Consider the following 25,527-nt stretch of genomic DNA (forward strand, 5'->3'; position numbering starts at 1 on the left):
TCTTTGATAGTTTTTGGAAAATAACATGACTTTTGTGGAAGCTGCGGAGAAAAGATTCTCATGCAGGAAAAGGTATCATACTGTAATACAAGAAAAATCCTTTGCTTGTCTCCAAACTCGTAAAAAAAGGACAAGCTCTGGGTCTCATTAGAAAGCCTACGTATTATATTGTTTTCAAAGTATCAGTAATCAGTCAAATATGCAAAGTCTGTTTACTTGTCAGATATGGGCCTCATTTTCTCTTTAAAGTGTTGAATTCAATAGTTAATCCCGCTGTGATGCTGTGCTCTGTCCTGCACTTTGTGAAAACTCTTTTTGCAAATTTTTTGTGGAAAAAAGATGTAAGATCTTTATATTCTCTATCAGACTGTGTTCGCCTTTTGACTCAACAGGACCAACTATACTTGCTCTGATAAACAATTCTCTTGCATCTGGTTGTATTCCAGCTGCCTTTAAACATGTTGTTTTGCAATCACTTATTAAAAAGAAGAACCTAGACCCTGCTGATCTTTCAAACTACAGACCTATATCTAAATTATCATTTCTGTCTAAGGTTCTTGAAAAAGTTGTTTTAAACCAAATAAATTAATTTTTAAGCTTACAGGTTCTAGATCATATCATAGCACAGAACAGAGACTGCTTGTTTTGAGAGTTTTTAATGATCTTCTTTAAATCGTTTACTCTACTAGCCCTGCAGTTCTAGTGCTTCTGTCTGTCAGCTGCCTTTGAGACTGTGGACCACAAGATCCTTCTGTTTCATCTAGAACATGAAGGTGGAATCCAAGGCACAGTTCAGACTTGGTTCAAATCATACCTGACGAACAGAAGTTTCTCTGCACTTCTACAACAGCACCACTCACTTGTGGAGTGACTCAAAGGTCCATTCTGGGCCCACTTCTTTTCATTGTATAACTTGCCTCTAGGTTCTATCTTTAGAAAACAAAGTATTTCTTTCCACTGCTTTGATCTTGACCTCCGGGTGTGTATGCTCATTCAGCTGAACAGCAGAGATCCATGGAGACCTCTGTTAAACTGTCTTAGCAACATCAAGTCAGTCATCTAACCAGATGCTTTTACGCAAACCTAAAACCAGATTAAAACAGAGAAGTGGTTAATAGCAATACATAAATGGAATAATGCATATATCCATGGATCTATCTGCACAGGTAGGACATTTACATTTTTATTAAAAAATAAAATTATACTTAAAAACACATTTTTCTCCTTATTTTTTGGCACCAGTGTGACATCCTTTATAGACTATACTTTTATTTATTTTTATTTAAAAAAAGTATTGAGATGATTTGTTGTGAGATATTGTGAGTTGAGTTATTGTACAATTCTTTAAATGTTTGACAACTTAATAAATAATTCATTTATTCTAAACAATTTATTCTTATTTCTTTAGTTGAATACATGTAAATGCCAAGACAAGACAGTTTGACAGGTACAAAATATAATTTTTTGATGTTTTTTTTGTATCCATGCATCTGTAACACCTGGTGTATAAGGGATAATTAATTTCACCATAATAACATCTAATTTGTAAAGATGAAATATAATTATTTTTGATCTTTCCAAATTATGATGTTTACAATATCAATCTTATATCACTAAATTGACACTTAACTATTGACACATTAACTTATGAAGTCAAGTTTACTGTATTTATGGACTATATCAAAGTTTAATGTCGGCTAAATCTACTCAAGTAATGGGATTTCAAGCCAGGTGAATTAGTTGAGCCTACAAATTCACCTCTTTTCCGAATGTCATTTTTTGCGTTTTTGTTAGGTGCACATCATATACGTGTATAGGTAAAAAAGTAAGTATCCAACCACAGTGAAAGTTGTGAAACCTTCTTTACTGTGGGAATGATATTTGATTAACTATATTCTTAAATACAAATTTACTCAAAGGGGGTGGACCATGTTTGGTTGAGGAGTGCAGTATAGCACACTTATTTTAAGACAGTCGATGGTTGACGTAATCATTCATAGATGTAAATTAATTTTCCTGTTTATAAACATACAATAAGCCCCATCCTTATCCTGTATTTTATTATTTTATGTTATTTCATTGTTGTCAGTGTGATTAGGTTAATCAGTTTGCGAACAGCACGAAAGGACCAAAGAATGTCGTAGCATCTACTAATATCCTGAAAAAACAACAACAAAAACCCCCCAGACTCCTCCACATCCCCGGGCCATGTGCAGACTGGAAATGCTCTGCATCTCTGTGTGCGCGCCTTGATTAATTTTCCCACAATGCAACGCGGATCTGTCATGGCTGCTCACTGATTCCGCTTGCTCCACATGGGCAGAAATAAACATTTTATCACTGATTGAGACGCTCCGAATCGGCTCGTTAGCACAGCGCTTTATAGCTGGCTTTTATCTGGGACCGTCCTGACTGAAGGCAGCAGCTCCAGCTTGACTTTGGCAAGAACCAAATCCGTTCAGTCATGCCGCCGCTAGACGTGGAGATCGCAGCACTCCGAGGGTTTTTAACTGCCGGTGAAACAGCGGAATGGAAGCAGAACATTTTCAGTATTGCAGGTGAGGCAGCCGCTTGATTCTGCTCCTTTATTCACCACGTAGCTATTGACACTGTCATAACGAGGTTAGTTTTGTCTCAGGTTCTCAAAGCTGTCAGGTTGTGCTCGCCTGCCAAGCGAAGGCACATTTAAAATGTAGAAGCATTTGACGGTAACAGCTCTGGTCTAAGTCTTTAACGGTATTGACAGGACTTCCTGTGTTGTCTTAATAAAAGTGTTGAGTGCTAGAGCAACAGTCTAAATGAATTCATGTTCATGTAATGTCTGCTAAGCAAACTTAGCTACGGTACGTGTCATTCGCGCTCTGGTGGATGTCACACCAAATCCCGTTTATTTTTTTGGCAGTAAAAACTTGCATTGCTTGTGGGCAGCGTTAGCTATTGCGTCTTGTAATATTGTAAAGCGATTTAAAATGTGGTATGTAACTATGCTATTCGGCGTTAATCTTATACTGGGATTGATTTTCAGTAAATGATGAAGTCGATTTAAAAGAAATTAAACATTAGCTAACGTTAGCTTTAGTTCGCCCAGTTGTCCCAATGTTCACCGGAGACGTAGCTGGACGGAAACTAGATGGTTATGTTGAAAAGCTATGAACTACAGCTAGCGTGGTTGTTTTTTTTCCTGGTAGGTTTTATCATTAGAGTCTAGCATGACGTCTTCTGTCCATACACCTGCGTCCAGTCGACTCGAGCCGCATCTGTCAGCTGCGTTTAGAACCCTGAAACTAATCCACAACTGCCAGAAAGCCCCAATGGTAGACATCCTGTATTAAACAGTGCTGTCTGTTTAACTGGGGCTCTCTTTGTTACCAGCAGGCTTTAAATGGCCAGACTGCGAGATTCCTGCTGGATAACCCGTCTCTAGTGTGACTTCAGTACGGTTTGTTCCTAGACCACGTCTTATTTCTGCCGCAGTAATTGACAGTGCATTAGCATTTAATTAAACTGGAGAGATTTGTCAGTGGAGATATGAAAGAAACTTAAGGTAGGGACGAAAATTGCAGTCTTAAAGCACAATATTCAGCAACTAGCTGTAACTCTATTATCCAGTTCTTGGAAGACAATTTCTTATAAGAATGAAAGAGCCTTTCACTGTCAGTTTAAAGGTAACATGATAGTCATTTTTTTCTGTTGAAATAAATAAAATGGCCAGATTGAAATATTTAGGAAAGCATTAGCTTTGGACTGCATAGCAATAGTCAGACTTTACCCCAGATGCTCTGTTATACTGGAAGGCTGAGGCTGTAGAATAAAGTAGCCTAAAACAATGAAGGAAACGAGAGATGGCTCTTTATTACAGGGTCCCACTGTAGCCAGGTAAGTACTTAATGACCTGTACCTCATTTGATTTCGGTGTGACACGTTTTCTATGTTGACAATGAAACAGATATGTCTTTAAATTGGACACAGCTCACAGTGAGTGACACCACTGTTGTTCTCGGGCTGTAAATGGTTCGATGCGCTCTGCTAAGGTGCTCTATGTGCCAGGATGTGTGCAGGCATGGTCCATCTCTCTGACATCCACACTGTCTTCTTATGGGCTTTGTTGGTTGAGTGGCATGGTTAAGTGCTGTGATCTTTTGCAAGATCCCGAAACAGTCATACTGGTTTCTGTTTTATCCTTGAAAGAGATACTTTTTCTCTCTCCATTTAACGTCATCAGACACCTTTTCTTCATAGCTGGCTCTAGAGTTTTGTAGTTTGCTGCATCTAAGGTGCTCTACAGTACAAAGAATGAAAAGTCCTCTGTACACCATTGCATCTGTATGCAGTTTATCTTGGGTTTTTTCACACAAAAAAACATGGATGGAAAATCAGTAAATGTAGCTGAAAAACTGCATCAGTGCCACAAATTTGTTTGTCATGATCTTTATATGTTATCCAGGTATGAATACAAAAAAACAGTTTCCTTCCTGCACTGTCATTGCGAGATGTGTTCATGCTGTTGGTAAGAAAAGTCTGTCGATGGTTTCATGTGATGAATCACATTTGAAGATGTAATTAATTTGGTGCAAAAAACCGCAGGCACTGCTCTCTTTTTTTATTTGATGTGCTTCATTTGATGTACGTACTTGTACAGATGGACTTGTTAAAAATTTGTTCTTAAAAACTTGTTATTCGTATCAGATCGAGAGGTCTTTCTGTTTACCCGATCCACTGTTTTATTGTACAGGTATTCAGGTAACAGTTTTTTGTACTCTTACCTAAGTTTAACTGCCACTCTTTGATACTTTAAATTGAAACTGCATACTTTTATTCAACAACTACATTATCAGTTATGTTTAGTGTAAGTGCTGTTTGTAGTTACTTCATGTTTTCATTTGAGGTAATTTTTTTGATGAAATTTGATGTTTGAGAATAATGTATATTGTTATCATTTCAGTTTATTTTGGAAAGTCTCAACAGGTTGTTGAGCTTTATTGTGAAAGGTTGATGCGGAAAATAAACAAGTGGACGGCGGAGCCACACGATGATTTTAACGTCGTTGTTGCTAACAAACCGAACGTAAAACAGTCGCATGTCCGACCGTAGTGTTATTATTTTTAATATAAGAGAAAGAGAGAACTATAAGAAGAAATGAACATAGCAGCTACATTTAGCTAACATGTTCATCTAACAGTTTAAGATGTTTGCCAAATAGTTTGCAACCTACAATACTGTGCATAAATCTTGAGCCACCCCTGATTTCTTTATAAACTTAGCACAAAAAGTAAGGAAATTTGTGTTTGGTTAATTATGTCTTTGTTGTAACAATGCTTCTTGGCAGTAAATCATATACTGCTGGAAACCCTGCGTGTTTCCCCGTAGTAAGGAAAATGCATGTGCAGCACAACTAAAAATGAAAAAATCAACTCTGCTAACTTAAGAAAAACTTGCCAATGTGAAATTGGCTACTCTGTTGGCTCATGTTTGGTGTCATTTATTGGTTTGGATGAATAAACAAGACCTATTGGCAATTAATCAGTTGCAAAACCATGTAAATCACAGTTCAACAAAAGAATGCTTAATACTAATACAGTGAATTTGAAATGAAACCATATATGTATAGGCTTTCATCTTTAATTCAAGGGGTTAAGCCAAAGTATTGTATTTATAACAGTTTTATGCATCGTCCTCCATTCACAGGGTGATAAAATTAATTGGACAAAATAACATCATTTGAAAAATAACTTACTGCAAGATTTGGATAGCTCTAGCAGGCAGAAACTAAAGACTGCAGCCGTCTTTAGTTTCTGAGATTAGCTAACTGACTTGGCCAGTGAAGAATATCCCATTTCTTTGCCCTGAGAAACTCTAGGGTTGCTTTTGCAATATATTCTGGTTCATTATCTATCTGCACTGTGAGGTGGCATCCAATCAGTTTTGCAGCAGTTGGCTAAATCTCATTAGAGAGCATAGCCCTTTGTACTTCAGAATTCATCCGGCTATCAACAGTCGTATCAGCAAGAAACACTACTGGCCTGGCTCCATTGGCAGACATACATGTCCATGCAATAACTTTGCCAGATGACAAATGGTAAGCTCTCCCTTCCCTTTTCCAAACTTGTGTAGCTACTCCATACTTTTCACCACTCTTGGTCAATCTTGGTTTCATCTGAAGCATTAGATTGTTTTTTTATGTGAGAATTTATGGGAGTAAGTTAATTTGACACCGCTTGTGTCGAGCCAAATGAGATTGTTTGACTTTCTTGGCAGGTAATCTTTCATAAACCATTGTTCTTATATCCCCTGGACCTATTACCATGGAAGTGTTGTGGCAAGATTTATGATGAACTGACATCTTCTTCTGCATTATTTCCCAAAAGTGTGTCGTATCAGAGGTGGTGTAGGGTGTAGATGATCGTAGAACATAACACTCAGAATTAAAGCCAGGCTAATGCAGCTGATTGAGCTTTTATGCAGATTATCGAAGCTGTATGGACAGCCCTGCTTCAAGAAAGACAAGCAGCCCGTGACTGTGTGCATTTTTTAGTGTTTCACAGAGAAATTGGGGTTCCCATGTGAGCTATTCCTGATCTTTCATCTTGAATCTATATGGCTTCTCAGCCTTGTACGCTTTTGCAAATTCTATTCACCATTTCCTTATTAACTGCAGCTCAATGCCTGAACATTTATGAATTATGGACTAATTTGAGGGCCCCTGCCTTGTTTTCCATAATTGCTGCCATTTCAACAGTAGACCTGAAGAGTAGTTGAAATGTCATTAAACATGTGGCCATACCTCAGGCTTTCATTTTCCCCTCATAAAGCCAGAGCCTTCCTCCTCCCGTCTTCTCCCTCCCACCTCACTGCGCTACTATGGCAGCCCCTGGGTTTCATTAGATCGGCAGTCAGATGAAAATCTCCACACCTCTTTTACAGCACCAGTCACACTGCAAGCATTTATTAAAGCCAAGTGGACAGTTGAGCGACCATGTGACTGACCTGTGGATGTGGGCATGTGGGATAGGCTCACACTCCTACATGAAAATAGTTTTCCATCTTTGACAAAACTATGGTGTTTGGATTCAAGGATGCGTGTCATTGGTACCCCCTTACCAATGACACGCATCCTTGAATCCAAACACCATGCATCGTCTTATTGTTTCTAACAGCTGTCTGGAAATCAACTAAGCAAACCTCTTTTGGATATAGAGATATTTTATTTATTTATTTTTAATTTAAAGAAAAATGGTTGTAGAGAGCAGTGAAGCTGGCACAGGTTCTCTGACATGACACATCTGTTATTAGTGTTTAGGTTATTTGTTGTCCACACCTGGTTTGTGATGGAGACAATCTTGTCTGTTTCTCAACTTGGCCAGGCTTTGTTATGCAGCTCAGAGCACAATCTACTTCCTCCCCTCTATTCCCTCCACCAGGGTAACACAAAGTAATCAATGCTAATGAGCCAAGCCAGTCTCCCCGCTCAAATAAAAAGCTAATGAAAGACGGGGAGATGTTGAACGGAGCACTCGGGCAACACAATTATTTCTTGTTGGCAAGCGGTGGCCCAGCAGCTGCCCTCTGTCTTTCAATAAATCGACATTTCTCATCATCTCGGTATCAGCCTTTTCAGCATGTCCTCTTTATCTCACAAGTGTACGGTGGTTTTGGAGCATGAGCAAGGTAAATACACACTGTATGCAGTATAGGTAGGGGATTGTTTATAGCAGAATAAGGCTACAGTGGAAATAAGTGCATTAGCACCACTGATGTCAACTTGGGCTTGGTCATTGTTTCAACATCAAACTTTGTCCCTGTTTACATTGTTATACAGCTAGATTTTGCAAAGCAAAGCTTTCTTGTTCTTTTAAGGGGTTTAAAGAAAAGACTCATTATAGAGAGCACAATGTGTTTGGTGCCACAGTGCAGTCAGATCACAGTTCTGATTGCAAAAGCTGCCAGACCAGACAGGATTTAAAAACAAAAAATCAGACCAATCGATTCAGCTTTACACACAAACTTAAACTACACTTTCTTTGTAGCAATTGTTTTTTTGTTTTTTGCATTTGGGTATAGCAGATCTACATAGTTTTGTTTCTGTCATTTATGTTAAGTACAGTGAATTTGTGTGTCATGAAATGCAACTCATAAATAAAATTGCCATTGCATAAAAGGTGTTACCTGTTTCTTTGTTTGCTGCAAAAGAAGTCAAACAGTGTTTGACATCATCTGACAGCTTGACAACTGCAAGTATTAACTCATTCACTGCCAGCCATTGGCAGTGAATGAGTTAAACCCATTGACTCATTCACTGCAATTGACGGCTATAGACGTCAATGGCAGTGAATGAGTTAATATCAGTACCGGCCTAAAAAAAAAAACCTCTTATACGTTGGAATATCCTTTTGAGCAGTGAGTGTCCAAGGCATTGATCTTTCAGGTCTAACCAGTTACCAAAGGCTGGCGTGATGGTTTAGAGTTCAACACCACATAGCAAATTGCCAGAACCACAATGGAGCTTCTTCAGCAGAAGTTTGCAACGGACTCCGTCAAAACACGGACTCAGCGCCACAGAACACTGATGGAAAGACCCGAAGATGGCAGTTCAGATGTTTTACAGACATCTGAAACTCTAGAACTGCAATTACTGCTAAAGACTTGTTCTAGCGCGCGCACGCACGCACGCACGCACGCACACACACACTCCTTTTTTGCCTGTCTATGATTGCACCAGTCACTAGGCTTTTTTTGTAAACATTGAAACAATGTAATTGTTATGAGATGGTCAATCCTGTGTTGGTATAATGTTCTTTGGTCCTTGGGGTATGAGGGTTTTCCGTATGAGTGCAAATGAGTCTTTTCTAGACTAAGAAGCAGCGACACTAAACATGTTCTTTTCTTTTGGCAGTAAACAAAAGTCTGTTCTTATTCACAACATGCCGTATTAAAGCAATGTATGATATTTCCTGGCAATATTGGGATCGTCATTCATGTACTTGATCCAAATTTCCTTAACTGCAGTACACAGCATTATTTTTTTTTTAGTTACAGAAACCAAACGGTAAACTTCACTTCTCCAAACATTGTCTTCCAGAGGCAGGCCCTCTGCTGGAGTCCCTTATGGAAGGGGACTTTGAAGCAGTTCTGCTGAGCACGGGAGTGACAGATCTGCTCAACGGACATGGCGACTACCACGAAGGGGAGAACATCGAGTCCTACCTGGAGAGACGTTTACTACTGTACCTGACCGATGGCACCAATGATAACCAGACCAGCAGGTACTATTAGGGCTGGGTCACTTGATGTCTATAACCGATTCAATTCTGATTCACAAGGTCCTGATTCAATTCGATCTCCAAGTGGAATTCAATTTTGACTCAGTCAGAAATATTATAATTCTAATCGTTTATCAGTACATATCCATCCATCCATTCGCTTCCGCTTATCCTTTTCAGGGTCGCGGGGGGTGCTGGAGCCTATCCCAGCTGTCATAGGGCGAGAGGCGGGGCACACCCTGGACAGGTTGCCAGTCTGTCGCAGGGTTAACACACAGGGACAGACAACCATTCGCACTCACATTCACTCCCGCATTCACACCTATGGGCAATTTAGATTTGTCAATTAACCTATCCCCACAAAGTCATATCCATCATTTAAAAAAAACCCAGCAGTGAACACAGACTGGTGCATAATAAGTGAACGAATAATACAGAAAACAGATTTTTGATGGCAAACTGGTCTTGAAGTACACTGAGCGAGAGAGCACTGTGCAGGAAGTGTGATTTTTAACCGTGATGGATGCAAAACAGCAAAAGTAAGAGAGAATTCATGACATGTTTTTCAAATGGGAAGCGTAGTTTTGATCTTCTTTTGCTGCTGGTTCAGCAAATTCTGGTCCGAGTGACAAAACCTGCAGCTTCAGAATCTTTGAGTTGTCGGCTTTCAGCACTGTCCGTGTATGTGCAGCTGGGTCGTGCTTTGTGTTTGCATCTTTGATCGGAATCCATTGACCTGCTTTTTCAGTTGTTTGGTGTTTTAACTCTTTGGCAGTTTTTGAAATGTTTCATGACCTTTAAACTGAGATTCTGGCGTTTCTGGCAAAATATATTTATATTTAAAATCGATTCAACATTTAGTATTGCATTATTCAAACTAAAATCGATTTGAATCGGAAAATTGCTATTGTGTATTACTGGCATTTTGCAAACTTTATTGATGCATGCTCAATTATCCAGGTAAGGAAATCGCAGATTGTGTTGATCTGGACGTTGATAAACATTTCGTCACTCACCCAAGTGACTTCTTGGATTCCATGTGAAATCCACACACCACATGGCTGGATTTTATTTCACTGGGAATAGTATGACTTATGTGAATCTCATAGACTTTTCTAAACTCTATGGCTATGCCAACCAAAATAATAATTAAATAATTCAATTATTTGCATTTATAAATATCAGTATTTGCAAAAACTACTGTAAATTACTACTGTGGGGCTTTTAAAGACCTTTCCCATTTAATCTGGCTGATATGGTTCATGCTAAATTAGATGGAGAGTTTAAGGGGAGTTGCACAACAGTAGTGAGCCAAGCTCCCTTCAGTCATTCATTTCTACATGAATCACTTAACAGCAAATATACTGTGCTGGTAATATGTGTTTAGCATATATCTGGTCTGGGTGGCTTTTGTTTGAGCTGCACTAAAAATAAATTAAGATGATGCATGTTAACTTCAGTTATTTTTTACATTTGCTGTAAATTCAGCAAAGTACAAAAACTGAGTTTTGTTCATAAAGACAAACACTATCACCTGTTTTTACAGGTGAGCCTTTTGTGGCTGTTACCTAATCTTCCTACATCCGAGTATACTCATGTCAAGAACTAGACTTTCAGGGCACAGTCGCACTAGGCACAGCTACTTTAAACCACATATTAACACTTTCCTATTTTGACAAAGTAATTAAGTTGTGGTTCTTCTATTTTTAATGCTAATATTAAAAAGCCTGCCCTTTCCTTGTAAGCAATGGGTACCAGGGAAAGTCTGTTTCTATTACCTTGCAGTATTAATGTGTCAATCAAGCCTGAGCACCAACATGGCAGCTTAGAGCTTGAAGAGTCAACGAGTATCTCTGTTGTTACTTTTGTAAACTAAAAAAGTGAGTTTTCTGAATTGAAGACACCAAGATGTCCATGGTGGCCCAGAGATGGACAGTGTACATCATTGTTTCTTTCTCTCCATTCACCCCCAATATTCCTTTTGGCATGAAATATTAATTCTTTAATAAGTTCAGGTTAACATCTCTCACTTCTCATTCTCAGGGCAGAACTGTACGTGAGTAAATGTTGAATCCAGCTCTCGTTCCTTCTCGTCCTCCTTCACCCCTCATAATTTTTTGTCTCTTCCATCACCCTCCATCATTTTCTCATCCTAATTGAAATGCAGCAAAACATGTCGATGGTTGTCCCTTCCATTGCCAGAGTTACTGGCTGTAGTCTGTTTTTTCCTAAAGACCTGAGTGAGCATCTCTCAAAAAAAGTTCACTTGTTTTTCCTCACTTCTGAAAAGTATTGTTGAAAAATCTCTCTGCAATATTTCTGTGCAGTAAATCTGCTGTGTGTCTTGTCCTTCTGGCTGCAGGGAGTTGGCAGTTTTGGCCTTGGCTGTCTCATGTCTCCACATGTTTGCCCAGAGTAACTGGACCGGTCCTCCGGTCTCCTTCGATATCTGTGATCTGCTGACCCCAGCCCTGTTGTCATCTCAGGTATGATTTCTTCCTTCTCCTTCATCATCCTGTCCGTTCTGCAGTGATTTATAGGCTGGCGAAAATTTGAACCGACCTTTGTCAAGGTTTTGTTGATATTTTTTTTCCATGGGCTTATCAGTAAATGTCAACATATATTGGAATTAAGTCAGTTAGCTTAGAAGTTAAACGGTGAAACTGTAATAGAGGAAACTTGAATAGTCTTTTGGGAGAAGCAAAGGAGCTGAGTGTCAGCTAAACTGAAACAGATATGTGTGATTTTCTTCATGTTTGGGGATGCAGGTTGTTTGAGGTTGATTGACCTTGTTGATTGTATAAAGGTTATTGCATTATTGAATTTCAAAGCAGAATTTACACAGCAAAATCTCTGAAATGAAAAAAAAAATGCTTTGGAGACAAAGTAAAGATGTGTAAATTTCAAGTCTGCCATACAGCATCACTGCTGTTTAACAGAAATCCTAAAGAACCAAATCAACTTAAGATTTGTGCTTTTGTATTAGAACACACACACACACACACACACACACACACACACACACACACACACACACACACACACACACACACACACACACACACACACACACACAATCTATTGGATTCAGGTGTTCCAGTTGCTTCTACAGGTGTAAAAAATCAAGTACAAAGCAAACATTTGTGAAAGAATGGCACTTTCAGGATCTGAGTGAATTCCACCGGTAATGTGATAGGATGCTAAACTATCTGTTTAACATCTGTTTAATCTGTTTATCCGGTCAGCTCTGAGCAGTGGAAGAGCTATAATACTGCTAAGCATTTGGAAACGAAAACAACTTGGCCACAAAGTGGTAGGCCATGTAAAATCACAGAGCAGGGTCAGCAAACACTAAGGTGTATAATGTGCTGATGTCAGTCACTACAGGCCTTCATGTGGCCTTCAGATTAGCAGTGTAAAGAGCTTCGTGAAAGAGCTTCCATGGCCGAGCAGCTGCGTCCAAGCCTTGCATCACCTAGGCAGGTGGAGTGGTGTAATGCATGCCACCACTGGACTCTTCTTTGTCTGGCAATCTGATGGACGAGTCTGAGTTTGCCAGTTGCCAGGAGGAAAGTACTTGTGTGACTTCACTGTCAAAGTGTAAAGATTATAGGCTTGATTTTCAGGAGCTGAGCTCAGTCCTTCGGTTCCAGTGACAGGAACTGGAACTTAATGCTTCAACATACCAAGACATTTCAGACAATTTCATGTTTGTAAATTTGTGGGAACAGTTTGGTGGATGGCACCTTTGTGCTCCAACATTACCAGTGCACAAAGCTAGGTCCATAAAGACCTGATAGAGTCAGGATTTAGATTTGGGATGAATTGGAGCAGAAGCTGCGATCCAGGCCTTCTCGTTCATTTCCTGACCTTACATGTGCTTCTGGAAGAATGATCAAAAATTCCCATAAACGCACTCCCACACTTGCCAGAAAAGCTATAGCTGCAAAGAATGGGCTGAGATCATATTAAACTCTATCGAATAAGAATGCGATGTCACTCGAGTTCATATTGAAGTGAATACTTTTAGCAATATAGTGGAATTATGAGAGCAGACTTTTAATTGACTAAGTTATTATTTGAAGGAGTAAGGTACTTTAAATTACAATCTAAATAACATCCCAATTCCTACTGATTTGTAAGTTAGCATATTATAAAATATATCAAGGAATCATAGTCTTGTCAAAGTGGTCAAAGCTTCCTTTTAAGTTGGTGTATAAAGTGACCTGAATCGAGCAGAGCCAGACGGAGCTCTGTGGACTAGAGCTCAGTACTGAAGCATCTCTGGAGTCCTAATTACTTGGGTTTAGGAGATTGCTTCCCCCTGGCACTGCGATACTGTGAGCACAATAGAGCATTTCACCCTGCCATAACACCAGAAGAGAGGACCAATCCTTTTATCAAAGTAATTTCTTTGGTGTCAGTGATTTATCTCTGCTGTCACATGAAGGAGGCTGCGGTATGAAGCAGGTCACCCATACATGCGTGGCAGCATGCGTGAAAGGGAGGACAAACATGGCAGAGCCATAATCGTGTGGAATTAATTCTGATAAAAAAATTAAAAAAAAAAAAAAGAAGTTAAATGCACTTCTGAGTCCGATTAATGTAGATGATCTTTTTCAAATGAATTGTGACAACAAACAAACAAACTAGGGAGAAAGGTTAAAAAAACTCATCTAAAAATCCGTTTTAGTCATGGGCTGCTAGGACACTTGAATAGAACAACTCTTAATGTGATGGTAATAAACACACTGTTTTCCTACAAGTTTGAGCACCTGCTGTGAAATGAGTTTTTCTTGCACTGTTGTTGTGAAGGGGAGCCTGGATTTCATCTCTCATTCATGTTAGTGAGACGAGAGAGTGTGACGGAGAGGATGACACAATGAATTTAAGTAACTGAAATGATTCTGCATGTATGCTTGGCACAATCACCTGAGAAGAGAACATGCTGTAAAACTGGGAAACTTCAGTAAAAGCTGAACTCAGATCTAGCTAAACGATTTTGACAAAACATGTTGAAATGCCATCTAACTTAGTGTTTGCAGTATAGGCAGGTCCTTTTTGTGCCTTAATGTGCCTTTAGGCTTCTAATCAACAAAGTTGATTTGCAGAGCTAGGCTGAAGCAGCAGCGGCGACTCAGCAATAGTAAGAAAGCAGTCCTAATGTCAGACCTTCATTTAAGTCAGCCATTTGTCAGTGTGAGGACTTAATCCTAATTTCCTGACTAGGAGCCTCAGATGCTGGTTGATGCCATCCACTCCAGCCTGCTCCTGGATGGGGAATCGGTGTATAGCCAGGTGGCCAACCCCTTTCTCCTACTGTTGGCCAGGGTAATTGTCACCAAATGCTTCCCCAAGATGGATAGGCTTCAGGTAAGTCAGTCTTTCTGTTACAATGATCGTAGAATTATCTGAACTTATGTATTCATTATAAATATATGCATTATAATAATAATTTTCATTGATGTTTACTCGTGGCCTGCAGAATCTTTTTAAATCAATTTTACAAGTCATTGTGTTGTTTCCATACATAACGAATCCATCCAAAAATATATGCTAACACTTGATGACACAATCTACACCAGAGATGAAAACTGGAGACCAACTCACATCTACTTCATAAATTTTACGGTCACTACATCAATAGGATGTGTGTTTGTAATTGTTAAGTCTAATTGTTGAATGTTGTCATTGGGTTTCTTAAATTTGTACAGTCTTGGTTCAAGCAGTAGGATCAAAGCTATTCCTTTGTTCCTGACCACCTCTCCAGCCACTCTGTGCTGGGGGAGGTTCTACTGCAGATTCATGCTATCTGAAAGATCTGTTTCTTGTGTTGTAAGCTTCCTGCTTTTATGATCCTTTTGGTCAGCAGGAGGTCTCTCACACACACACACACACACACACACACACACACACACACACACACACACACACACACACACACACACACACACACACACACAGTGCCTTGTCTTAGGCAGATTTTTCTATGCGTTTGCACCTTTCGTCCACACGTAAACGGCGTTTTCGGTCACTGAAAACAGAGATTTTTAAAAACTCCCACCAGGGTGGATATTTTTGAAAACTCAGTTTTTGCATTTACGTGTGGACGAGAAGAACGGAGAAAACGCAGCGTCAAAGGTGTGTGCATTTTTTTGACGTCACACTGTGCGCCACGTTATTGTTTCGGTGAAATGAATTTCTTCAATACTGTTACTGTTAATTCTACTCTCTGCAGTGTTTAAATGCTTACATATACACACAGTTACTGTCCCTCCACACATACGACTCGGTTCTGCTTCTATGCCCCAGCTTTGTTTACTTTTTCCCACCGAGGCTTCTAGACTTCTGATTGGCCAACATTTCTGCACGGTTAGGAATATATGGCATGTTCATAGCAGCGTTTTCCTTCATTTCTGCGTTTATGTGTGGACGGGATTATTTTTTAAAACCAAAACGGAAAATCTCCGTTTTCAAAAATACCCGTGTACGTGTGGACATAGCCTTAGAACCATTGGGGGGGGTTTACGGTGGGAGGTGCTTGTGTTGTATTGCATATTGTAACTCAGGGCCGTGCAGTGACGTTTAAAGGGGCGGGTGCTCAAAGTTAAAAAGGGGCACATTGAACCAGGCTGAATAACAACAACACACATTCATCAAGAATCTTAATATGGGATCGCATCATACTATATCACTGTTGTGAGGTGGCGACAAGGCAAAGCAAATGTAGCCGATGTTTTACCTGATGGGTACAATGTTGCTGTTGAGGGGTTGCTGCTGCTCCTGCTGCTGATAGTGCTGGAGGCAGGGCTGTGTTGATCTGAGACTGTAGACAGTAAAAAGTCCACAGGAGAGATGGTAGCTGATTAAACAAGTGTCATGAGATAATAACAAAATGCAAAGATTGGTGACAGCGCTTGGAACCATAAGGCAACAAAAAACTGTGAGAAATAATTTAGGCTCTGCCTGTGAATCACTCTTTGCTTCTCTTCTTCCTTCCATCCCATCATTTCATATATCACTCTCCACTTGCTGTCTATGTGAGAACAAGGCACAACTTGCTATTGCAATAAACTATAATCTAATTATCCACACCTAACAACTCCTGCACTTAATCTAAATGATGACAGAAAAATGTTATAGCACTGCCTTTAGTAGCCTCACACAGGTCCTGCTGTTTCCTCCTCATGTCCTTACCAGGCATGTCTGGACAATGTTATATCATGAGTAATAATTAAAAAAAAATCCATACACATAAAACAAACACATGCACACACAGTGACACTTTAGACCTTCTTCAGAATACTGTATATACTATGGGCATCAGTGTGCTGATCCAGAATCCTTACATTATTATTCATTACTAGAGCTACAATAATAAAGCAATGAGGAGGGGGAGGTAATAAATATGAAATAATGTCATTATGATGATTCCATTTGTTTCACTATCCACTCTGTGCAGGGCAAAGCTTATTACATGTTTAAACTGTAGAGATACAATCATTTTACTGCTGTAAAATCAAAATTTTGTCTTATTTAAAATATAAATCTAATATAATCTGCTTGTGTTACAGCGTGTTTTTTAAAATATTATAATGCATAATTATGTGGACATGCATATTAGATCGTTTTTAGTGAAATATAATCCCTCCAGAAAGGCAGGAAAAGCCCGGAAACTTACTTTAAAACTAAATATGTTCCCTAAAACGGTGACAGAGCTACAGACCCATGACAGCCTTACACAGGTAGCCAGCAGCTATGACTAGCACTACTTGTGCAGTTAATAAAAGGACAGGTAATGTTTGTCGCGCTGTTGCACACACAGCACGCTCGTTTGTTTCAGTTCGTCAGTTGCAACAAGACAACTTACCAACGTGTACGTAATAAGCTACTCCTGGGTGCTACACACTACAGTGTACGCTGTACACCTACTTACTGGTTTTGTCGCATCAGTCTGTGTCTCTGAGTTAACTTGTGTTTCTCCTACAGCTCCGGACCGCAAAAAATGCGCGTGCTCTTTGTGAGCTCGTTCCCGGCTCGTAACCAGCGCGTTCTGCCGTCGAGGGCGATCATTGGTTAAATGTGATCATGTGACTGATGCAAGCCAGATCCTTTTATTTAGCAAAACTGTGATTAATAGTTAAATATTATTGTTGAGGGGCACAGACAGGACTCCGCACGCACACACACATAAAAAAATAAATGAACAAAAGGGCACTTTGGGCACCCATCAGGAAAGGGGCGGGCGCTCAAGCCCCCCCCCCCCCCCTCCCCGCACGTGCCTGTTGTAACTGTCATGTCAATAAATAGCTACGGGGACAACTGCTCTTTGAAGGATTTTGGGCATGAGACAGGTTAGGAGCGTGAGCTCCAAGAGCTGGTTCTTGACCAAAAACTTTCCTCGTTAGCGAGTGAAAAACCGGTTGAAGATGTTCTGTTATGTCTTGTTTTCTTCATGATGAATAAGTCTCTAAACTAGCAGTGCTTGTGGAAACACAGACCCAACAGTAGTAGTTTGAAAATATTTGTTTTACGTCATTGATTTAGATCCTAGTGGTACAGATCATGTTCCTTGCTATCCATCAAGGCCCATCATTATTCACACTGAGTGGACTTAATTTCTCTTTAGCATAAGGTTTGAAGGAAAAAAATGTGAGTGCATACTGATTCATTGAGACGGGCAATTAAATCTCCATGTGACTGTGCATCCTCGCTAACACACGAGTAAGATTTTAACATGGTTCACTTGCACTCTACCAGTGTGTGACAAGAATGGGAGGTTGCAAGGTGTAAGGAGGTTTTGGTGTAAGGGGAAATAAAACACTCCTCCTCTCTCTCTGCCACTTTCTGTTCTGTTCAGATGCAAAAAGCTAAGGAGTGAGCTGTTTTTAGTGCATGCTCAGCACTTAGCTCCAGGATGCAGCACTCTAAATGCTGGTGTTGTATTTGTCCTGAAGGCGCCTCGAGATCAGCATTATGTGTTTATTTATTCACCTATGCTCTGAGGGGAGTGCTTGTTATAACATTAAGAACAGAGTAAAAATGTCTTCCCTTTAAACACACGTTGCTGTGTAAAAACACTTACCCTCACTAACCAAAAACACAACAAACTGATAATGTAGAAATAAAAAAGAAAATCAAAACATTATTGTGATGTAGTTTCCAGATATGTTGATCTTTAAACATTCCAGCTTTTCAGTAGATTACCAGGCACACAGGCTGGAACTGTGACACAACACTGTTTGTATCATGGCCTCAGTCTTGCCTATCAATATTTTAATTGCATTATTTTAGATGGTATTTGTGGTCTTCAGACTAACAAGCAAGAAACTGAAGCGTGTAAGAAGCTTAAGCACAAATGATCTCATCTCTGTATTAAATCAGATGAAATGGTAATAAGCTACAACCCTGTTGTCAGAGAAGTTGGGTCGTGGCTTTCGTTTAATAAAAACTTGACTCACTTTGTTCACATGTACATGCAGCTGCTGCCCTGCTGGACCCTTCGCTACATTAACCTACACCAGCAAATTCTAGAGGCCCGTTCCCCACAACTCTTCAGCTTGGCCCAGATCAGCATGGACAAAGGTCTGTTTGTTTTTTGTTATTGTTATTGTGTTGTGTTATATGCTCGTGAGTGTATGTGGGAAAGAATATTTCAAACCTAAGTGAGCATTTAGCCAGTTTACCACGTCAAGCATCAGCCGTTTCAGTGTATTCGCGCTGTGTGTGCTACAGTTTGGACAAATTGACGATAGAGTTGTTTCCAGCTACGTCTGTGGTGTCAGAAGTAGTGAATTCTTTGTGGTCCATTTGGACTACACCATAGTCAGCAGTTCACTCTGAGCTGCTGTGCTGCTGATATGTATCAGTATCTTATTTAACTGTTAAACTGGCTGATGAAATTAATGCACATTTATTGCGTACATGAAACGAAAAAAACAAATCGTGAATTATCGCAAAATGTTTTAAGGTTGGTTGAGGCAGAAAATTTAATAAATGCCAAAACTATATAGAGGCTGGGAGGACACAAACAGCCTCAGGGTGACAGGCTTTAGTTTGTTGGCAGATCAAATTCAAATTAATTTTATTGATTGGATAGGTGTTCTTCATGGCTGCAATTCCTGCAGTGTAAAATAGACTTAGCAGCAGATTATAGTCAAGTAGTAAGCTTATATATGTTCTGCATTCCCACATTAATATGATATGCGACACATAGTTTGTGCTTCATTCATTGGCTTTAGTAATTATATTCTATTTTGTGATTAAAACATGCTTTAAGTAAAAGAATCAGTCAAAACTGGACTCTTTTTGACTGATTCACAGATTGCTTTGCTTTGAAACCAAAACTCCAAATATAACTTACTCCCAACCGCATTATTTATTACCACAGCGGTTTAGCCACGCAAAAAGAGTCTCACTTTAAGCTCAAAAAAGCCATTAATCTGGCTTCGTAGTACACTGTGACCTATGTGATCAACACTGGTCTTGCATCCATTATGTGTATTCCTTGGGTTAAGCAGGTCCTGTTTTCCTCTTCGTCTCTGTCAGTAGAGGTTTCTTTGCAGCATTTCCACATAAAAGTCTGACTCCCACAGTCCTCCTCAGTTATGACAACCATTTATGAAGTCAAAAACATTATTAAACATTATTCCTGCATTAGACAAACATCCATATTAAAGACTTTGAGTAGTCTTGTGCACTTTTATAAGATAAATCTTATTCATGAATCTTATTTTGTTGTCTCTATATGTGTGTCTATGACTTGGATTTCATTTTGTACTGAGAGGTTTTCTGGGAAGGCATGGCCCATTTCATACATATGCATACTCCTTTCAAAAATGTCTCTGGCATATAGAACATGAAGCACGCACTGGTTTCTTAGAGGACCACTACCCAAACTGACATGTGGGTACCAGTGCACTGAAGAAACGTTCTTTGTTTATAAGCAGTTGTTTAATCACACTGTGTTCCTGTAATGGAATTAGAGTGGAGAAAATATCAGTATGTGAAATAACTGTTCTGCGTAAAGCAAAGCTACTCTCCCTTTCCCATCGTCCCAGCAGAGCTTTTATCAGCATTTGGATTGTTTATGTAATTATTGTTGGGTTTTTTCCACAGCCTTTCCAAATGGCTGCTTGCTGGAGTTTGTTTTTTAAAGGCAGTGGGTTTGTTGGAGCGCAGTCTGTTGTGTGGCAGTTAACAGAGTGTGAAGGGCGAGCCGACTGCACATACTACAAAACATACTGATCCGTATTCCAGAGGAACAGTTGGACACGATGCTTTTACGAGTGGTGTGAGCAGAAAGGTGATGCTGTGACAAGCATGCACATCTGTTTTCTGCCCATGGAGGTGCTGCCATGTCTGGCTTGATTTCCTTTTGTTTGGTGCGCAACAGGAATATTTTTGCTGAATTAATGTCCTGAACATTTTTACTGTTGGCCAGTTGCCTTTAATTATAACAGGTTTTTTTTCTGTAAGGACATTCTTTGAGACTTACTCTGAGCTGCAAAGTCAAAGTGTCTGCATGTTTGAAGGTGCCCACTGATATTGTCACAGCTTAGCTGATCAGAGTAGTTGTTGGGTTAGAATGGAAAAAAACACACCTATAAATATCTACAAAGGGTGTGTGTGAGACATATTTTACATATAAGTCTATTTTAATATGAAAGGTTGAGGTTATTGTCACTTGGAAAGAACAAAATCGGCAGCTTTAGGCACCCAGTACTTTGATGGCTCACAGTTTGTACCAAAAATGTTAAAAGAAGTCCCATGAAGCTAGAAACATTTGTGATGTGTATGTTTTGCAGAGATTTACCATATAAGTAAGCAAATCAGTATGAACGCTGCATGTTTATTTGCTTCTGTGAATCAAACTGTAGTATATAACTGTTAACACGATGTGCTCGCTTTAGTTAACGTGCAAATAGCCAATACGACAGCGCAGTAACACCTGTTACAAATGATCCTGCTAGCCAGCTGATATGGTTGGCTTTGCTTTGCATTGCTTCTGTTAGTAAACTTCCAAATTTTGTTTTTTTTTTTAACAGAAGCCATTGCAAATGATGTCGGTATTTATCTTGGCCTACAGAAAGTGTTTGATACAGTAGATTATTGTCAGTTATTAAGGAAATTAGAGAGATGTGGAATAAGAGGAATAGCCTGTTCCTGGTTAAAGCTCATTTGAAAAATAGACAACAGTGTGTGCAAATTAACAAAACTGTTTGAATTTAGAAAGGTTCAATGTGGGGTTACCTCTATGATCAGTGATCGGTCTAAAACTCTTTAGACTTTACATTAATGATATAAACAATTTACTAAAATGAGTAAATTGTTTAAATTTGTTATTTTTGCAGATGATTTAAAGATTTAAAGGATATTTTGTGTGCAAAAGAACGTGAGTATGACATTCTTAACATGTGGTTTGATATCAACAGATTGTCCCTTAAGAAAACTCAATTCATGCTTTTTGTGACCAAAAAAGGATGTAAAGAAAATATTGAATTAAAGGTTTTTAATACCAAAATTAAAACAGTCAGTGATGTAAAATCCTATGAACAACATTTTCATTATATTATAGGGAAAATGTCAAAGTTATTATGTGTTCTTTATAACACTAAGCATCTATTAGAGCTTTACATATAATTTCCTGTTCACTTGTATTTTTTTCTTGTGTGGAGTTGTGGGAGTCGGCTTTTAAAACAATAATAAATTCAATACTTATATTACAAAAAAAAAAAAAGAGTAATCCGAGTCATTAATAAGACTGGTTATGATCACACTGAGGCAATGTTTCTAAGGTCACACATAATGAAAGTGAACGATTTGGTGTTTTTAAAGTAATGAAAATGATGTTTAAGCAAAAAACAAGTTACTCCCAAACTGTGTTCAAAGGTTTTCTCAATAATTAGAGATTTTTGTCATTTTACTGTAACAAAAGCAAATAAAGAGATTAAACAAAGGTGTACTTCTGTTGTTGAGGTTTAATTGTCGAATGATGTTGATATGTGTTTAAAAATAAAAAATGCAATTCATTTGCAGTCTTCAAAAGAATGCACTACAAATATATTTATCGAGGGTTATATTTGATTTGTTAATGTTAGTCTTGTCTATTTGGAAAGGTGGGGTACCTTAAATGATAAGAATGTTGGCCAGGCATAAATATAAGCAGGGCTGCACATAAGTGGTCCGCAGGTGCGCATTCGCTGTCAAAATAAAAGAATGAGGGAATGAGACTGCGCTTTCCTCTGTCCATTCCCATCGACTCCATGCTCAGTGTGTCTTTTTAATGTCTCATTTCAGGGCCTGAGTTCTTCGAGCAGGGTTGTAAGGAGCATAGATATATTTGGTTCATGCATAGAAAAGAAACTGGACCCCTGGTGTTTTTCTCAGCTACTTTGACAATCTCTGAACATTTTAACTGCAAAATCACAATGTAAGATGGCTAATCTGTGTTTCATGTTCATCCTCACTGGAATGTTCTTCCCTTTCCTTTTACAGTGCTCAAATGCCAGTCTGTGTTATCACAACACAGAAACCTGGCTATTCAATTCCACCTCGAGTGCGTCTACACTAGTCTCACCTACTATGAGTACCAGCGTGCCAAGGAACACATCGAGAAGGCTCGGGAGCTTTCGGGGCTCACCATCAACATGACTGGTAACTGAAGTACACACCTGGAGAAAAGAATGCTGAATTGACAGAGAACCATAGGAGGCCTGTATAATCAGGGAGAGTTGACAAAAGGGAGTTCTACATGAAACACAATTTGACAGTTTAACAAATTATTATTAGCAAACCCAAAGCTACTAGAGCTGCAGAATTAGGTCTCCAGTAGTTTAGCCTATGTTGAACTCTTGGAGATCTTATTGTTTAGGAAGGAGCTTTAGTTTTAGTCAGTGACTCGTTATTTCTCGAATTCTACAAACAGGATAAAGTATAAACTATTAGCTTCTTAAGTGATAAAGTAACATTAACCTTGTGCCCTGGCTGTGGCTCATCTTTCCAGTGTGCTGCAGCGCTGTATTATAGGACTCTATGAAGTACTGTCCAGTTATCATTTTACACCCGTGCAGCTTTTTATTGGAAAAAATAAGTTTTTAAATACTTATGCTGTATTTTTATATTTTAGTTCCCGTTTTGGTAAATGGGCTGGTTCTTTTATAGCGCTTTTCTACTCTGAGCACTCAAAGCGCTCATCCACACAGCGCTTTTTTTTTTTCTATGTTCTTTCTATGTAAGTAGCACTAACATGGGGTTCACATGTGTTCACACACGGGGTTAGTATCTTGCCCAAGGATATTTGGCATGCAGACTGGAGCACCACCAACCTTCTGATTAGTAGGTGACCTGCTCTGCCACCTGAGCTACAGCCACCCCTTTTACCTTTATCTTTTATTAAGAACAATTTAGCCCATAAATTAAACTTCTCAGATATGTTATTTTTGCTGCAGTGTCTACACTAGTAAGATCTTTTTATATAAACGAACATAACTATTATCTTTCTCACCGGCATTTTTCAATCATTCAATCAACTTTCATTTCAAAAGTTATAGAGTTGATGTGTGATTTTTTTTTTTTTTTTTTTTTTTTTTTTTTTTTTTTTTTTTTTGTAAGAAATTGATATTCAGAGATATTCAAGAGATCTTTAGATGTCAGCTGCTGTAGCTAGCTAGCTTTTTGCTAACTTTATATTCAGCATAACCTCATAAATCCTTGATATCCTTGATTTCAGATTTGGGTGTGTTGAAGTATGGACAGAGCAATAGTTGTCCAACATTCTAAGCTGGACTGACAACATGTTGCATTATTGCATTATTTGTTGAATAATGCAAATGTAGTTACCAGTGGTGATGCTGAATAAAATGTCCAAATTTAACCATAGTATATCTAAACCTTTTAAGCTGATTTCATCTGTAGGTGCCCTTGGCAAACGTACCCGGTTCCAGCAGAACTACTTGGCTCAGCTCATCCTTGAAGTCAAAAGAAAGCAGGACCAGCCTTGTCAGATCAATGATGAGGAAACTCCCACCCCTACACCTCAGGCTAGTCTTCCCAAGGTATGAGCGTCTGTTTGTCTTCTTCCCAGCGCACTTTGGTTGTTCGGCTGACTGACTGTTGAGCCTCTATCTTCTATGTTTCAGACACATTTATTTAAAGTTCGGTAACTTGCAACATGTCCCTTAAGCCCACTTACACACACATTGATAACACATCGTCTTTTCCACCTTTAAGCTAATGTCCACACACTCACAATTTACCTTTCAAAACTGAGAGAGATTCCATGAAACCTATGTGTTTATTGTTGGTATTTATATTCTTGGTTAACTTGAATTAACCTTTTTATTTTGCCTTTATACACTCTAAGACCATTTGTACTTGAACTGTCTCTCTTATTCAGTTTTGTGATTGCATAAGTATTTGAAGTTTGATGTGTGACTTAAAATGGGTATGTTTGAGTTTACTAGGAGAAAATCTTTAATGGCAGGGGCCATACTATAAACAGACAAGAGTCTAACCTTGACTCCTCTAAAAATGGATAGCTTATGGAAGCTGTCTCGTTGACTTGGCAACAGTCTGCCCATTTAACCTTTTCTGCTAGCCAAAATTTACAGAGGTGCAAATGCTTTTTAATACCCACCGTCATCAGCAGAGGGGGGTGTCTACTTCTGGACCTTTTATAATACCCTGTGAAACCTGTTGATACTGTTGACCCTGTTAGTTCTCTGTTACAAGTTACAAGTTCTCAATATATAGGCCTTTAACTCAATCTTTCTCCTGAAATGGGAAAAGAAATGAAAATTTTTATGCTGGAGTGCAGTTAAAATTCATATTCTACCTCTAATACTTTGCATGTGCAAGACCAACAGCATATCAGGCAGGTGTTGTCATAATATTTTTGATTATTGACATACATGCACATAGTCATGCATACGTAAGTCTTTATAGAGAGGCATGGTTTAGGCTGCATCAAACCCGGTCCCTGTAGTCTTTTGGCATATAGGTTGCCTACTTAACCAAGTGAATGATAACTGACAGTGGCTTATGAATCTGATTGTTTGGTAGGTAACCAGAACCTGAAGTAGCAAAGCAACCTTAAACCATGATGTTGATACGTGGAGTTCCCACCACTATGCATTTGTGTCACAATGACGGGTTTTGTTTGTTTTTGCACACTGTTCTTCTAAAATTTTAGGAAAAGTTAATATTAGTGCCCAATGAACATTGTCTTAGAAATGCTCTAAAATGTACCATGACACATTGTATAATGTAA

At 38.9% G+C, this 25,527-nt stretch overlaps 1 protein-coding gene across 1 annotated transcript in view; it reads left to right on the forward strand.

The window, feature by feature from the left end:
* The first annotated feature begins 2,269 nt into the window (after positions 1–2,269).
* The window catches only part of ttc27 (tetratricopeptide repeat domain 27), an 84,257-nt gene continuing 60,999 nt past the window's right edge, over positions 2,270–25,527 (forward strand). The window contains exons 1-7 of the mRNA XM_086258226.1: positions 2,270–2,558; positions 9,077–9,260; positions 11,620–11,743; positions 14,487–14,630; positions 18,740–18,842; positions 22,755–22,913; positions 24,174–24,313. Coding sequence (XP_086114352.1) covers positions 2,465–2,558; positions 9,077–9,260; positions 11,620–11,743; positions 14,487–14,630; positions 18,740–18,842; positions 22,755–22,913; positions 24,174–24,313 — 948 coding nt within the window. The 5' untranslated portion in view covers positions 2,270–2,464. The remainder of the gene's footprint in view (positions 2,559–9,076; positions 9,261–11,619; positions 11,744–14,486; positions 14,631–18,739; positions 18,843–22,754; positions 22,914–24,173; positions 24,314–25,527) is intronic.

Source organism: Aulonocara sp. 'chitande type north' Nkhata Bay, linkage group LG13 (assembly GCF_057382095.1).
Source record: "Aulonocara sp. 'chitande type north' Nkhata Bay isolate Kocher_YH1m ecotype deep benthic linkage group LG13, A_spYH_male_GT1.1, whole genome shotgun sequence".
Taxonomy (NCBI): Eukaryota; Metazoa; Chordata; class Actinopteri; order Cichliformes; family Cichlidae; genus Aulonocara; species Aulonocara sp. 'chitande type north' Nkhata Bay.